This window comes from Notamacropus eugenii, chromosome 2 (assembly GCF_028372415.1).
Source record: "Notamacropus eugenii isolate mMacEug1 chromosome 2, mMacEug1.pri_v2, whole genome shotgun sequence".
In the NCBI taxonomy this organism is placed as follows: Eukaryota; Metazoa; Chordata; class Mammalia; order Diprotodontia; family Macropodidae; genus Notamacropus; species Notamacropus eugenii.
Genome location: NC_092873.1, coordinates 59,113,013 through 59,130,078, shown reverse-complemented (window position 1 = coordinate 59,130,078; position 17,066 = coordinate 59,113,013). Strand labels below are relative to the sequence as shown.

Below are 17,066 nucleotides of genomic sequence, written 5' to 3'. Positions count from 1 at the left end.
CTGTTCCTCTTGGGGCTGCCCTGCGCTTTGTATTCAGTTCTCTTCCTTTATGTCCTCTGAGGGCACAGACTCCAAGGTGAGGGGATAGAGTCTGAAGGCTAGGCTAAATTCAGTCTATGCATGAGGTCCATGGCCTGATGCTCCTCTGGGAATGGATGGAAAAGGTGCTGGGGATCTATTTCCTTAATCATCTCTATCCCAGGAATCTACCTGGGAAGATGCTCAACCCAGGCTGGACTCTCCCCTTGCTTTGGGCAAGATGTTTCTCCATACCAAGGCCGGAGCTACCAGGTCTGGGCCTGCCTGAGGACACTTCAGCCCAGTCGAGTAGAGCTCAGACCCTGCCATTGTCTCCCTCTTCTTGCTCACTCTGATCCCCCTCCCCAGCCCAATTCTACCTTGCCAGTAGCTCGGGCTCACCAGGCATGGGAGATACACCCTGTTGCATAGAGGATGGTCCTGACTATGCCTTCTAGAAAGTACTAGATATTTCTCTCTGTATCCGAGGGATGGTACTTTCTTCCATCGCTCATAAAGCAAATCTCATCCACTGAGCAAGGGGTCCCCAGATCAGGGTAAATTGTGGCAGAAGAAAAACAATCAACATAACTTCCATCCTCCAAGGTTGCTCTCCTTGGGTGTGTTTTATGCCGCTAAATGACTGTATGCAAATCCCACTCCTGGGACTTTGGGGTGTGGGTCCTTTGAAAATGGCTTCTCCTACCTACACTGTGAGCCATGAAAGATATTCACAGCTGTTTAATAAAAGCATCGTGCTGGAAAAATGGAGTAATCCAGAAAGGACTTCTCCCCTTGGCATACATGTGGCCAACACCCTCCTCCTTCTTCCCTCTCCAAGGGTGCCTCAGAGCATCCTAATTACTCCAAAGACTTTACTGAGTTTCTCAAAGGAAAGGCCTGGGCCTTAACCAGTCCAAAGCTGGTTCTGTGGTCAGGGGACAAGCTCAAATCCTGACTGCCACATACTAACTGCGTGACATGGTCTAAGTCAGTTCCTCTCCTGCCTTGTCTTCAAAACAAAGGGAGTTGGCTGGGTTACCTCTGACCTCCTGGGGTCGTGGGATAACCAAACCAGGGAGTTAGAGACTTGGAAGAGGGAACCACCACTTCCTCCTCCATTCCACTTTCAGCAGCCTTCATTGGCTGGAAGGGTGGTTCTTGTTTGAGGTGTTTTATAAAATCCAGTCTCAATCTACCCCTTTGCAGCTTCCCCTGTTGCCCCGGTTGTTGTAAGTTGTAAGGGGTTAGTTCAAAGCACCCCCAGCCTATTAAGGTCCTGGCCCACAAGGCCAGAGTACATTACTAGTGCCAGTCAGAGGTGGCGTTTCCAACCAAGTCCTTTTACTCACCAGCCAGTGATCTTTTCTAACGTAGGAGAAGACCTGCCTCACAGATACTGAGGGTGGGGGAGCTGAAAGAAGGAAGAAAACAGACATTTATCAAGCACTTTTTCAATAGTATCTCATTGGATCCACACAACCCTGAGAGGTAGGTGCTATTACTATCCTCATTTTACAGTTGAGGAAACTGAGGCAGGCAGAGGTGGAGTGGCTTATCCAGGGGCACATAGCAAATGTCTAAGTAAAATGTAGTAGGTGTCAAGTAAGATAGCCTGAAGTCTGTGATATGTTTCCTAATCTGGCCTTCAAAGCCTTCTGAACCAGCTGTGACACAGTACGGAAAAACAGCAGAATGGGGTCAGAACACCTGGCTCTGATACTATCCATCTCTTTGACCTCTAGCAAGTTACTAGCAAGTCACTGCTGCTTGAGCCTCAGTTTCCTCCTCTGTCAAGTGAGAAGGGTGAATTTTCAGTTCCCTTCCCAGTCAGCATCTAGGATCCCACACAGTCCCTAGGGCCAGGCTCAGCCTCTGGGCCACATCAAAGAGCATGAGTAGCTGGAGGGTAGGGCTCCCAGGACAGCTGGCCTGGCCAGGCTGGGGGGGCTTCCTGCCTTTAGCAGCCCCTTGTCAGAACTGACACCTTCTTGCCCAGCCTCAGTGACTGGGGCCCAGATGCCTCCATCAAAGGAGGCTCTTGTTTGGGGAAGGAACAAGGCCACACATGCACACACCTGGGCAGACTACAAAGCATGGAGGCTGGGGGATGGGAGTCAGAAAGGCAGAAGAAGGGCTGTTGTTTTTTCCTTTTCTAGACATCTGTAAGTCCAGGGAGTGCTGTGTTCCCTTCACATAACTGAATGGGACCTTAGTAGCCACCTCGTCCAAGGCCTTTACTTTTACAGAGGTGAAACTGAGGCCTGGGAGGTTGAGACTTGTCCAAGGTCACACAGGTGGAATGTGGTGTGGGGCTAATAACTTAAAGACTTAATAACTAATAACTTAAATACCTTGCTAAACACCTAAGCTAATAACATGGGTGGGGGCAGGTCTCAGAGACAGTTTTAGGAATCCCATTCCTGCCCCCAACCCCCGGAAAGGTAGACTCCAGACTTCAAGGGAAGTCCTCATTTGTTTCAAAATGGGATTTTCATATCACAGTTTTTCCAGTTTGTCCCCAAAGAACTGAATCTCTATTTTGATAAGACAGCCGCACCATCCCCCAGCATGCTCAGTATACTTGTAACAAAGAAAAGTGTTACATGGATGCCCTTTTTGATACATTGTTGTCACTTCCCAGAGTCATCCCCCTTCCTTCCTCAGGGGCCATAAAACCATCTCTTGTAACAAAGTAGTTCAGTGAGTGAAACTGACCACCCTCTAGGCCCTTTCTGACAAAGTATACCACATTTCCCACCTATGGGCCACCACCTCTCAGCTTCACCATTGAACACTACGGTGACCAGTGTTCAGATGCCTTTCTGTCTCATGCAAAAGAAAAAACTATTAAGTGCCAACAGCCATATGGAGACCTGATACTGTATCTTTCCTCTCCTTTCCCTGTAGACTCTTCCACTTCTATGCTGAGGGGAGGGGCCGCTATGTCATTCTCTGGTCCTTAGAACCAAAATGGCAGGGGGGACATCCCACTCTGTCGTTATTCCAACTTTGTCTTCTATTTGGCAATTTTTTTGTCTTATGTCTAGTCATTGTTCTTACTAGGCTGTTATTTCTTATAGTATAAATGATATTCATATTAAAATGTTGGACAGATTCATAACATCTACAATAATTCGGTTATTAATGATGATGCTTAATAACGATATTATCAATAATGATGATCAATAATGATGTTAATATAGGGCTTTTAAAGTTTGCTGACCATGTTATTTACATGGTAGCCCATTCGTTCCTTCCAGTCACCCTGAGAGGTGGATGCTCTTGTTCTTCTACAAGAAAATTGAGTTCAAATCCCAGGATCATATAAACAGGAAGTATATAAGGCTGCACTCAAACCCAGGTCTTTCTGACTCCAAGTCTATTGCTCTATCCCCTAAAATACATGATAAGCTTCATCCGCATTCTGACAATCAGACTTGGTTCAAAATGACTTTTTTTTTTTTCAGAAATCAAATACGCTCTCAAAGAACTCCAAGTGGCTCGGTGGAAGCAAGTCTGAATGAGGACTCAGAGGCACTGAGTTCAAATTCTTTCTTTGGTACTTATTACCTGAATGACTTTAGATAAGTCCCTTCCATTCTCTGAACCTGAGTTTCCCCTTCCAGCTAAAAATATGCAAAGCTAAATATGCATGAGAGTTAGAAGGGACCATAGATATCATCTAATAAAATAATTCTCAAAGGTCCCCTTTACCTTCTAAAAAATTATTAAGGATCCCCAGGAGTTTCTGTTTATGTGGGTTATAACTACTGATATTTATCATATCAGAAGCTAAAACACTTACATTTTAAAATACTGATTGAAAATTATAATAATGAAACCATTGTATGTTAACATAAATAATTTATTTTTATGATAAATAACTAGATTTTCCAAAACAAATGACTTCATAAACAGAGAGGAAATGTTTTATGCATCATTGCAAATCACTTTAATATCTGCCTTAACAGGAGACAGGTGGATTCTCTGATATGCTTCTGCATTCACTCTGTTTTAATTTGTTGTTTTGGTTGAAATCTATGAAGAACTCATGGTCTTCTACAGATCTGCAATTGGCAAAGAGACGAGTATTTTGATGGGCAAATACTGTCTTCGTATTGTTAATGAGAATAGTGTTGACGTCAAGAAACCCTTGAAAGGTGTCAGGGAACTCCCAAGGGTCCATGGACCACATTTTGGGAACTGATGTTCTAGACCAATCCTCTCAGTTTAGAAGGGGGAAACTGAGGCCTAGGAAAGGGAAAAAGACTTGACAAAGGTCACAGAATAAAAAGTAAAATCAGGATTTGAACCCATGTACTTTGAGTCAAAGTTCATCACACTTTCCCTTACTCCATTTTGTCTGTATCAAGGAAACTGAAAATGAGGGACTCAGAAAAAAATAAAACGAGGGACCTGGGACTCCTTCCTCAGTGTTTAGGCAATGACCATATATCTATTGCCCTTCCTCTCCATGGGGATCCTTGTTCACCTTCTCCCTCCCCCACCTCACAGGCCAGCCTTGGGACAGAATCTCACACACCTCCACCCCTATTCTCTCCCGCTGGGCTGCCCTCAAGATGTGGGAGGGCCTCAGATCTGATGGTCACGATGGCAGCCAGGAAGGGGAGGGAAGTCAGAGGTCTCTCCCTCTGCCACCCTCCTGAGGGCCAACAAGGCTCTACCCCCAGTCCTTTGCTGGACTTTAAGGAAGGCCCAATCACATTCAGAAAGGGGCCCCTTTTGGCAGCCCAAGGTCCACTTTGCCCTTGAGTTAACATTACAAAGGAGCGTCCAGGTAGGATGGGGTGAGGATCTTTTCATGCAACTGCTGATATTCAGCAGGGGGTTAAATAACTTGCCTAAGGACCTGTTTCTAAATGGCAGTGGTGAAATTTGAACATGGGACCTCAGAATCTAGAGTCTACATTCACCCCATGGCGTCAAATCAGGGGGTCCCAGAGAAGCTTTCTGCTCTCAAGGCCTTTAGGGTCTAGCGGAGAAGAAAAAGAGTGCACGGTAAGAAGTTCCCTCACTGGCTCCCCTGAAATCCTGTCCATGCTGGAAAGCCCAGCAGCCCCAGGGCTGCCTCCTCAGGGACGTCTTTTGCATCTTCCCGGAATGCAATCCCTTTGTTTTTACAGTGGGGATGGTGATTTCAAAGGGCTGCAGAGACGCAAGGACCATGCAGTTAGAGCTGAGAGGAACCACGGAAGCACTAGAACTCAACTCCCTCATTTTATAGATTAAACACCTGAAGGTGAGAAAAGGGAAAGTGATTTGCCTGAAGTCACACTGGGAGGAAGAGCTAAAAATCTGACTGGGACCAGCAGCTAGGTGTCAAAATGGATAGAGCACTGGGCCTTGGGCAGAAAGACCTGAGCTCAAATCCAGCCTCACATGAGGCTGTAAGATCTTGGGCAAGTCACTTACCTCTATCTCAGTTTCCTCATCTGTAAAATAGGGATAATAATACCTCCCAGGGTTGTTGTGAGACTTGGATGAGATGATATTTGTAAAGCATTTAACACAATACCTGGCACATAGTAGGCACAATATAACTATTAGCTTTAATTATCCTTATTATTACGGCTTTGTAATTCCATGGGCATAAGCACACATACACATACATCCAACCCCACCCTCAAATTCAAAGTGTTTAATTCTTTCAACTAGAAATGGTGAGTCAAGCAGTGGTCTTCAGAGATGTGGGGCTGGAAACCTGAGCTGGGATTGGGAGACAGGAATTAAAGGAGAGTGGGAGATCATTTATTGTTCAGTTTGTCCCTGGACTGGAGAAAGAGCTGGTCCTTCCCTTAAGTAAGAATAGAAGGATCATCAGCGGGTTCAGTCCTGGGGGACAGATGACCCTAGTCCTTCAGATCAGCCCCAGGAAAGGCCCTCCAGACCCCATTCCACACTGCTCCCCCAATCCCCTCTTCCCCTCTTCTCACCACCCATATCCTGAGACCAACCTGCCCAGTAAAACTTCTATTTATTCTTCTGAAAAAAGAGATTATAAACTTAACCACCCAAGCATAGACATTTCAGTATACAATGAAGCAAAAAGAAGGTTGGACATGAAACTCAGCTTTCTCTTAGTTTTTAGAAAGTGTCTATAAAATTTCAAATGAGAGTGATACAATTGCCTTGTCTGTGTTCACTTTTGAAATGATTTTTGTTTCTTTCTGTGTTGTTTTGTAGATCCTTTTTGAGTGTCTGTTTCATTTGCTCTGCCCCCACCCCTTAGAGAATCTCTACCATGGAACAAATACAAATTAGGTTCTTCCACCTCACTGTAAAAACTCCACCACCACACCTGAGGTCGCAGGGCCACAGACTTGGAACTGGATGAGGTCTTCTTGGTCATCTAATCCAACCCCTTCATTTTGCAGATGACACCACTGAGGTCCAGAAGACAAGGGACCTAGCCACCTAGCCACCTAGGTCACCTCAGACAGTAAGTATGGGGCAGAGCCAAGTTGTTGGGGAAGGGATAACTAGGTCCCCACCTCATTTTTGAGCCATCGAACCTCTTTAAACACGAACAAGACTCACTTAGGACCAGATACCATCAATTCACTGTGGGAATACTTAAACTTGTCTGTTCTGGATCCCTTGGGTAGTCTGACCTCTTTGTAGTACCAGTCACCCCCCTCCACACACACACACAACCCCATCCCCCACCCCCTCACATACAACTCCAGTCCTATCCCCTCACACACAGCCCCACCCCCATTTCCCATCCCTCCTTCATCTTAGTCCTTTTCCTAGAGCTGCTTCCAAATGATCCAGTTGATAGCTTGTTTACATAGTTGTAGGAATGTTGTCTCCCATTTTTTGGCCTTTTCTTATCTCCCTGATGCTTAGCACAATGTCTGGCACGTAGTAGGTGCTTAATCAATACTTGTTGGTCAGACATCTGGGGAAGCCTATACATCCCTTCTCAGAATCATGTTTTTGAATAATTGAAGGAAATGCTCAATTTCAATTAAACATTAGTGAAAATCATTTTTCCCATCCCAGTTAACAGATTCCTTAAGGGTTCCATGTACTCCAGGTTGATTCTTTGATTTAGAATTAGGACCCTAGAGGCCACTGAGGGCAACTCCCCATCCCCCTCTTTACAGAGGAAGAGACTGATGAGATCACAGAACCACTGGTCAGAATTCAAGCTGCCCCATCCCTCCTTCCCATGGCCCTTTCTTGGAATATTAGAAAAAACTCTGGGCCTGGGGTCAGAAGACCTGGCATCTTCTCCTATCTCTACCTCTGTGATGTTGTATAGGTCACCTCCCTTCTGAGGCCTCAGTTTCTTAATGTGTAAAACAAAGGGTGGTATGGGAGGATCCCTAAAGATCAAAAGGTGAAAGGGGATCAAGTATCCATGGGTCCCACCAGGCTTGAGTTCTGATCAGGGGCAGGAAACCTTCAAAGTCCCACTTAATTTGCACATCAAACTCCACCATCCTCTCTAAAGTAAAAGGGTTCTCCATCAAATCTCACTTGTTTAAGGGGAACCTGGCCCCCGTCCATCCCCCACTCCTTTCCTTAAGAGAATTCAGCACAGCTAGACAGCCCTTTGGGCAACCATAAGATAGGGGGAGGGGGAATGAGGAGGGCCTGAGAGCGACCTTTTTAAAAAAAGAATCCAAACCCAAAAGGTTTAATAAATTCCATATTCATTTTATTATTCCAGAGTCTCTTTCACAATACCAACTTATGACCCATAAGACAGTTGTCTCAGAGCTGGAGATGTTGGGTAACAACAAACCAAGCACCCCTAGATGTGCCATAGATGTCTCCGGTCCTCCACGTTTGAGCCCTGGTTGATGTTCAAGCCTTTCTTTGGAGAGATTTGCAATGGCAGGACTCCATTGAATCCTCAAAACCTCTCTCCTTTAGTTAGTCCATCCCTGCTTCCTACCTGTGTCCTAGAGGGCAAACCCCCAGAATCCTTGCACAAAGAGACACACACAGTCCTCTGGGCCTCTACAGTATCTCAAGAAAAGTGTAGAGATAGGCACGGAATGCAGTGAGTTTCAAAGCAGAGTCTGGGTCTTCCTGGGCATCCCAAAACAAAGGTGGAAGTGCTGGACCCTGCTACTAAGTAAGGTTGAGGGGGATTCTGTTACAGTTTGAGGCCCTATGAATGCCTCCTCCCCAGGATCTGCCTCCAATAAGACATTGTTTTCTCTGAGCTAACTCTGAGTATTAAAATTTCAAAAAGATAACATTTGTTCCAATATATTCACAACATCCCTTGTGTAGGAAATAAGTGCTGAGTCTCTCAGTGTTTCCTCAACAAAAGACACATATTCAATAATGAATCCAGGAACTTCTTAACAGGACCAACCACACTCCCAAAGCTTATAAGCTCCAACTGTTTTTTTATTAAAAGAAAAATGTTTTAAAGTTGGTAGTACCCTAAGATATACGATTTCCAAGTCTGCCAAATGCAAACCACTCAGAAGACTCTTTTCTCACCAGACCCTCTGCCCTGGGGGGGTGGCATTGTGTGTCTCCTCCTTTCCTTTTCTGCTTTCTCTAGCCTCCTCCTTCACTAATGACAGCAAAAAAGAGCATAGGACCCCATCCATCATTAGACTATAAGTGCCTAGAGGGCAGGACCTTTGCCATTACCCTCTACCTCCCTTGACTCAGCACAGAATAGATACTGTTTGTTGACTGACTAAATGAGTGACTAGTAAGTAAATATCAAGCACTGGCTGGGATTTTGTGTGCTTCCCTCTCTAGGACACTTGGGTGATGTATAAAATTAAGTCAGTTTACAGGTTTCTAAGTTTCCCTCGTCACCCCAGACCACAGCCCCTTGCCTGACACCCTATCACAAGCAGAAGAAGGTAGCACACTCCTAGCCCTTGGCTTTGGGGTGGTGGTGGTGGGAACTAACTTTAAACTGGGTCCTTTCCTGGGCTGCTACTGGTCCCCTATTCCCCTGAGAGAAAAGGTGGAACCAAGAAAAGCTAAAGAAAAATATATAAAATGAAATCCCCCCAACACACAAAGGGCATAGGGGAAGTTCAGTTGTGTGGGACTGTCAGCCCTTTGGCCACCTACTCTGCATGTCTGCAGTCTCAGACCCTGGACAGACAGACAGACAGAGAGACACACAGATCTAGGATCAGGCAATGTATCCAGCCTGGACCTGTAGCAGGAGGCCAGGGAAAGGAAGGAGGAGTAGTGGGAGGGAAAGAAGAGGGAAGGGGAGCCAGCCAGGTGCGTCCCATCCCCCTTGCACCCATGAGGCAGCTCAGGGAGCTCCCCTCCCTCAGCTTATCACCAAGGTCTCCACATGCACTTGGAAACAGCAGAGGAAGCCAGGCCGCTGGGGATGCAGAGGGCAGCGTCCAGCCCTTCCTGGGCCACTTGGCTCAGTTCTACCTCCGAGGCCTCTTCTAGATCAGAACAAACGTCCTCACTAGGTGACAAGGACAGAGGGCTGGGTAGTGGGGACAAGGAACGCCCAGGGGAGCCCAGGCCCTCTCCCCCAGGCCACAGGCTGCCCCCAGGTCCGGCTGCCGCAGCCTCTCCCAGAACGTCTCCGAGCAAGGCTTGGAAGCTGGCGCCCTCGTTGAGAGGCATGGATTCCAGCAGGTGGTTGAGGAGCTCAGCAGCGATGGCGGCATCAATGCCTGGGCAGGTGGAGACGAAGGTATGCACCTCGTGCATGCACTGAATGTAGCCGGCTGCAAAGCGCTCACTGGCCTCCCGGTGGAGTTTGTCCGATTCTGCAGCCAGGCACAGGAGAAGGGTAGGCTTAGACAGTAAGAAAGACAGGTGGGGAGTGCGCGCGTGCGCGCGCGCACACACACACACACACACACACACACACACACAGCCTCCCTCCCTCCACGAGAAGGCAGAAAGGTCCTTCCCCCACTGATTGGCCAAGGGCCATGGTGGAAGGGAAGGGGGTAGAAGCTTTCAGACTCAGTCTGCTAGCAAGTCTCCATTAAGCACCCCCCTACACTACATACAAGGGACTGTACCAGGCTATTGGGGTGCAAAGACAGAAGTAAAATTATGCTTTATATTCAAGGAGCAGCCATCCTGCCCAGCAAATCTTGGGGTTTTCTCTATCAGTGCCCGACAGACTCAATCAACTAACAAGCTTTTATAGGTACCTACTCCAGGCCAGCTCCTAGACGTACAAGGTCACAGGCAACACCATGCCTGCCTGCTCTTAGGTAGTTTACAATCTATCAAGAACATGACATGCATAGAAAAACAGATCTAAACTTAAGACCCACAAAAGAAATGTACAAAGGTGGGGCAGGGCTGGGGTGAGGGAAACACTGGCAGTACATGGCTCCTGAGCTCAACCTGGAGGGAGCTTGGCATTCTACGGTGCTGAGTAAGGAGGATTATCGAGTGGGGCTCAGTGGGAAGACAGACCCCCTAAAGCTTGCCTGCTACATCATCCCTAACAAGTGGTCCTCCAGCTTTTGCTTGGAGACCGCCACTGAGGAGCAACTCACTATTCTCTAAAGCCTTGGGGATAGGGGTTGGGGGAAAAGAGGCTTAGCCTTTGGAAGGAAGGAAAAGGAGTTAGGAAGGTCTGTCCATAGTCCAGTGGGAAAAGAGTTGGAGTCAGATGACCCAGGGCCACATCTGGATTCTGCCCCTCAACAGCTCTGTAATTTTGGATGTTATTCCTCTCTGGGCTTCTGAAGATGGAGGTGAGAGAGAAGTCTGGACCAAGTGGCCTCTGAGGTCCTTTCCAGTTAGATGTGAGATCTTATAACCTCTAGCAAGTAACAGTAACCTGCCTGGTTAAGGAAAATGAAGGCAGGGGCTGGGCTAGGTCATCAGCTCTTTGCTTAGGATCTGTCAACTTGGTTTTTTAAAATAACATTTTGTTAACTGTACTTCAACATAATTGTAGTCATATGCATTTTTCGTGGGGTCGCTAAGGTTTTCCCAGCCTGCCAATAGGAGCCATGGCACTAGAGCGTCTCCATCCGCCTGTCGAGTTCCAAATCTATGATCTGAAATAAGTAAGTAACTAAGTAACCCGCCAATTGATGGATCAATCAACCAATCAACGGACAAGCATTTCTTGAGGGCCAAGAGGGCAAAACCTGTCCTGCCCTTAAAAACTTACATTTGAGCAGAAATCAGAATTCACACATCAGAAGGGAAAGCAAGGTAATATGAGCTGGAAATCCCGGGGATTCCAGCGCCTATAGCAGAGCCTGGCACTCAAGCTCCTTCACTGACTGTAGAACAGGTGGAACAGGGGGAGGCGAGGGTCTTGGCCGACGTGCCTGGGTGTACCTGGGCAGCACAGTCCTAGGCTCCAAGGAGTAGGTGAGCTTACCCTCTGGAGTAGGGATAAAGTGGGGACTTCGAGGGACAGGGAAGGGGAGTCCTCCCAAGTGTAGTGAAAGCCGGAAGGGTAGCAGAGGGAGGAGAAGCAGGGGTAGGAGAGGCGGGGCTGGGGGCTCACTCACCCAGAGACCTGCTCTGAAGGACTCCTTGCACCCGCTTCACAGTGAGCTCCAGAACCTCTGCATTCTCCATCTTCATCTGAAACTAACCCGGGCCAGAGAAAAGGGAGGGAATCAGGTAAGCAGAAGGTGACGGAAATGGGCCGGGACAGGGGCAGTCTCTGTGTCTTGGTCTCTCCCCCCTCTCCCTAGGCCATCTGCCGCTCCTTGGGGCTCCTCTGGGCCACCCCTGGGCTGGTTACCTCGGCGTCAGCCAGGATCAAGCGAAGCTCTTGTAGACTCTCGTTTATCCGAGCTCTCCGCTTCTTCTCTACCAGCGGCTTCCTGGCCTGGAGGGAAAAAGGGAGGGGGAGACGCAGTGAAGCCCCCCGCACCCCGAGTTTGGGGTTGAGGAATCCCCTGCTCCCAACCCGGTTGTTTCTGGGTTCAGAGGGCCACGGTTCGAATCCCGCCTCTGCAGTGTGCCCCGAGCAGGTTCCAGGACCGCAAGTGGGGACTACCCAGGAGGATCTCCAAGCGCCCTTCCAGTCCGGCGGGTTGGGGGTGGGGGTCCCGTCACCTTTCGGTCTCCTTTCGCCTCCCAGAAATCATCCTCCTCCCTCCCGGAGCGGCTTCGGCTGGGCCGGAAAGACGGGGCCATGACTGGCAGCCGGGCGGCGGGCGAGACCGACGGAATGAAGAGGAACGGACAGACCGGAACCCTCCCCGAGCCCAGGAGGCTTTTGTGGTGAGAGCCCGAGCTCTGCTCGCGGGCGCCTGGGGCAGTGGGGATGGGCCTGGGGGTGGGGCGGAGACCTGGAGAGGCGGAGATCTGGGCGGGGAGAAGGGGGTTCGAAAGGGGAATCCTGGGGGGCAGGGGAGGAAGGAGGAGCGAGAAGAGGAAAGGAAGAGGGGGAGGGGGCAAGGAGGAGCGGGGCGGGAGGCAGGAAGGGAGAGGAGGCAGGACGAGAAAGGGGAGGGGGGTGAGCGAGGAGGAGAAGGAGGGAAAGGGGGAGGAGCAAAAGGAGAGAGAGGAAGGGAGGTGGGACTTGCTGGAGGAGCCAGAGGCGGAGGGGGAAAGAGGAAGGAGGGATGGGCAAGAGAGAGGAGGGGGGGCAGGCAGCTGTGACTTGGAAAGGAGAGAAAAAGGGAGTAGCTAGAATGCGCCCCTCAAAGTACTGGGACACCCGCCCCGCCCTCCCAACTCCTGGGCCCTATTGCCCCCCTTCCCAGTATTTATATACTCTTATTTGCATCTCAATGGACTGCGGGAACCTGGGGAGGTCTGGAGGACCAATGGGAATCGACACTTTTCTTTGTTTGGTCCCTGAGCAGCGACCCGGGAGCGGCCGGCCGCGGGAGGCGGCTGGGGGACTGAAGCTGGTTCTCGCCCTGCTCTGGGACCTCCTGCTGAGGTAGTTTTAGAGACAACTGGGAGAGCCCTGGCTCTGGAGTCAGAGGTCCTGGGTTCAGGTGTCCGTGACTAAGTAACTGCTGGATTGACTGAGGACAAGTCGCTTGCAGTTTGAAGGAGGAGCGCTCGGTCCCTCATCTAGGTGTAAAATGCTGCCGGGCTTGGGCTCCCCGGCTCTGTGGTCTCTGAACACTCGGGACCGAAGATCCTGCTCGCTTTCCCACCAGGTCTCCTCCTCTTCCTCCTTTCTGAGTGGATCCCTCGCTCTTAAGCTGGCAGGGACCCTAGAAGCTACCTAGTTCAACTTCCACATTTCACAGGTCCAAGGTCACTGAGGTACAAGTTACTCAACTGGGATTCGAACCCAGGTGCTCTTGATGGAATCATGGGGTGCTTGTGCTTGGATCCCAGCTCCAAGATCACATTTCTCCCTAGCTTCAGTTTACTCCCCAGCCCAAGCATGCCTATGCAATATATGCTCTATGCCTAGCAATGTAACTCACAGGTGGGCCCAGTAAGACAAACTACCTTTTCCCACAATTATTCATGAGTAGATCCGGTAAAACAAACTATCTTTCCCTATCACTCTAACTCCAAAGGTAGAATCGAAGCTCCTCCAGCATAAATAAAGACGTTTCCTTTTTACCTTTGTGATCCACAAAAAGCCAGCCCATAGATCTGGGAGTAGGGACCTCAGACAGCAGCTGTTGAGTCTCCCTACATCTGCAACTTACTTTTCTGGCAGATGAGGGCTCAGACGCTTCCCTCCTGTCTTGGGGTTCTGAGCAGGGGTGGTGGTGGGTGCCAGCCTGAATGCTGAGGAGAGCACTTCTAGATGTGCTAGAGAGACTGGTGCCAGCTAACATACTGGGGTTTAAAAGGCTCCTCTGCCCACTCTGTGGGAGTGGTAGGCAGGCTTCCATTTCCTCCAATAGTCAGTACTGAGGAGGGAAGACAATTTTGTCCATATGATCTGGGGCCCCCAAAGCTACCCTAGGTTTAAGGCATTCTTTTGGTCAGCCTTCATTCAAAATCACAATTCACACAGGGCCCCAATCAATGTTTCTTTCCCTAAATCACTTAAAAGACACCTAACTTCAAAGCAAAAGACATTCAACTGACAGCTTAACAAAAGACAAGGAAAATAAGCACTCATCCCTAGATCCTCTCCTGATATTGGAAGGCGAGGGTTTACATTCCTAGGGAATGTAAAACCAAGACAAATCCAACTCCTAGGGTTCCATCTCAAGCGCAGCACTTTCCTGAACAAATGCACTAATGAAAAGCATCGTTAAGTACTCATTGTTACATGCCAAGCACTATCTAAGCTTTGGGGATCCAGTTATAAAAACTCCATGCCTGCCCTCTAGACGACTATATTCTAATGGGTAACATGGAGAGAGGTGGTGGCCAGGGAAGTGAATTATGGCCAGGGACATCTCAGGAGTGGGGAGTAGAACAGGGGAGTAGCCAAGCCCTAAAAAAGAGAATGCTGAGTTGGTTACAAAAGAGAAGCAGAGGGAGGTTCCGAGTGCAGAGCCAAGGGGCTTCACTTCTCCAGGCTCCAGGCTTGGTTTTGAAGAGTGGAGCTACAGCCTCCAGGGTTGACATTTGCCATTCTCCTCAAGGAGCCACCAGACTATGTTGGTGATAAGAGGCAGGATGGCTCAGTGAGAAAGAAGGAAAACAAGTCTGGATCTAACATCAGAAAACTTGGATTCAAATCCTGCACCTGCTATTTATCAACCTGAGTAACTCTGGAGAAGTCACTTGGCTTCTGCAAAATAAAGAGTTTGGATTATTTGACCTCTTAAGTCCCTTTCAGGTATAAATCTATGGTCCTGGACTGAGCTGTGAGTGGCAAGCATATTCATGACTAGGCCCTTCCTCCATCTTCTGGTTCATCACTGCATTGTTATCAATTTACCAATAGCTGAACTGGATTGCTCTCTGCTACCTCCTGTGGCTCCCCTGGATAATAACTGCTATGCCATCTCTTCCCTGTGGAGCAAGGGTATATCGACTCTTTTAGACTATATCAGCTTCCATTGGGGAGGGGTACGTTGCCTCTTTTACCCATAGCCAGAGCAGCTATCTCAGCTCTTTTATGATTCAGACCCTGTCAGTCAGCCTGGTGCACCTAAGGCATTGCTTGTCTTTTGAACTGTTTGTTTCTTACATTGGTTCCTTGAATTCACTCTACTCTTTAAATTAGGCTAAGAAAATCCCTTTCAATTATTTTCAATCTCCATAATTTCAACTGTGGTCCAAGTAAATCACTGCAGGAGTGACAATCACTTAGAAAGACAAAGAGGGATGAGGTGGGGCTGGCAACATTTCTCCTACTTCTGGCTCTTGATGAAATCATTGTCCTCCCTATATAGGAAAATTAAGCAGCTTCAGCAGCACATGAGATCCTTTCTTCCTTTGACTGAGTATGGACTCAGCTCCCCACCATCACCTCAAGCTCATATTGGATCAAACGCACCCTGTAAAGACATAGAAAGTCAGAGCTGGAAAGGCCCTTTGAGGTCACAGAATCTCAGAGCTGAAGGTCATCTAGTTCTGTCTCTCCCTGACCCAAGAAGGAGGCACCCCCAGCTTCCTCTGCTCCATATTTGGGTGGATAGAATTGTTAGGAAGTTCTTTGTGATAACAAGCCTAAATTTACCTTATTGCAATTTCTGCCTTTTACTTCTAGGTGTGACCTAGAAGCTCCATCAGCAATGAATTAACATGCCTGTTTTCTTACTGAACTTTTTAGAGGGTCTTTTCTCATATTTTTCAATTTATTAAGTGTAAGGTGATACATCAGAGTGCTTTGAATTTGCATTTCTCTGATTATTAACAATTCTGAGTATTTTTGCAGGTGATTATCAAGTCATGGGATCATAAATTTATAACTGGAAGGGACCTCAAAGACCATTTAGTTGAACCCCCTCATTTTATAGAAGGGGACACTGAAGCCCAGGTTGGTTAAGTGGCTTACCCAAGGTCACACAGATTGTAAATTTCAGAGGTGGGATTTGAACCCAGGTTCTCTAACTCCAGTGCCAGTTGCCTGTTGTTATTCTTTGACCATTTCTCTATTAAGAGAATCTAGTTACATTGCTTTTATTTGTGTAAAAACCCTTTAAAAAAATTTTTATACTATCAAATTAACCCATTTTGTCTTTTATAATGTTTCTCTGCCATGTCTGGTTACAAATTCATCCCCTATCCACAGATATAAAGATTCCTCTTTCATTTTTGAATGGTGTAGTTTCTTATACTTTGATCATTTATCCGTTTGGAATTTACTGTAGTGTGTGGTATAATCTAAACCTCTTTTATGTCAAACTGTGGCTCCACTTTCTCATTCATTCTTGCTGAACAAAGACCTCATTTCCCCGGTGTTCTTGAGTTTATCAAAAACTAGCTTAATCTATACTTATCTGACCTCCTGTCTCCTAAGTAAGGAAAATGAAATCTAGAGAAGGGGAGTGTGTTGCCCAAAGTATTACAGCTAGTAAGTAGCAGAGGTAAACTCTGAATTTGGATCCTGTGCTTTCTGTCACATCCTACATAGGTTTAGACTTCAATCCATTTAACTAGCATTAAGTCCATTGAGTAGAACTCCTGGAAGAGAGTGAAAGTCTGTTGCCTTGGCAGTCTTCCTTTCTCTAGCTCAGGATCCCAGTCCTGTTTCCTCCAGCTTGCATTCCTGGGCATATCACTGGGCCTAGGAGAGGATGTTTTGCTTTGGCTTGATTGAAGGATGCTCTGGACGGAGAGAAGGTGTTCTGGGCTGAGTGGAGATATTTGGAATCGAGGGGATGCATCATATGCAGAGGGTGCACTCGACTGGAAATGATGGGTTCGATTGAGAAAATACCAGGCTGAGAGAAGATGCTTAGGACTCTGGGCTGAGGCTGCCTTGAACAGGCGAGGGGTGGGGAGGGAGGGGAAGGCACCAGCTGAAGGCATCACTGGTCCTGCCCCAGCTTCTGTCCCTCCCCCTCCCCGTGCTGGGCACTCTCCTACCCCAGGAGAGCCTGAGGCCAGTAATTTGATGCAGCTGACAGTTGGCAGCTGCAGGCAGCCCGACAGTGTGGCGGGCGGGGGGGAAGCAAGGGGGGAAACAAGGGGGGCTGCCTGGGGAGAGCAGAGTGAGCCAGAGCTAGCGACAGGTGTTCCCT

The 17,066-nt window shown here is 48.1% G+C and overlaps 1 protein-coding gene and 1 long non-coding RNA gene across 2 annotated transcripts; one reads left to right on the top strand and one right to left on the bottom strand.

Annotated features, from left to right (window-relative positions):
* Nucleotides 1-7,686: 7,686 nt before the first annotated feature.
* Nucleotides 7,687-12,278, bottom strand: HES6 (hes family bHLH transcription factor 6). Its single transcript, XM_072640509.1, has 4 exons — nt 12,055-12,278; nt 11,738-11,824; nt 11,499-11,580; nt 7,687-9,773 (listed from the first exon to the last, which is right to left on the bottom strand). The coding sequence occupies exons 1-4, from the start codon at nt 12,133-12,135 to the stop codon at nt 9,322-9,324; spliced, it is 702 nt and encodes a 233-aa protein (XP_072496610.1). The 5' UTR covers nt 12,136-12,278; the 3' UTR covers nt 7,687-9,321.
* On the top strand, nt 12,148-16,142 carry LOC140525280 (uncharacterized). Its single transcript, XR_011973992.1, has 2 exons — nt 12,148-12,222; nt 12,810-16,142. It is a non-coding gene; the product is annotated as an uncharacterized lncRNA (long non-coding RNA).
* The last annotated feature ends 924 nt before the right edge of the window (nt 16,143-17,066 follow it).

Excerpts from the sequence above, each read along its gene's own strand:
- HES6 (XM_072640509.1), bottom strand. The coding sequence starts at position 12,135 with ATGGCCCCGTCTTTCCGGCCCAGCCGAAGCCGCTCCGGGAGGGAGGAG. Across the intron at positions 11,581-11,737 it reads TGATCCTGGCTGACGCCGAG|TTTCAGATGAAGATGGAGAA; the intron begins GTAACCAGCCCA and ends GGCCCGGGTTAG. Across the intron at positions 9,774-11,498 it reads CCTTCAGAGCAGGTCTCTGG|AATCGGACAAACTCCACCGG; the intron begins GTGAGTGAGCCC and ends GCCTGGCTGCAG.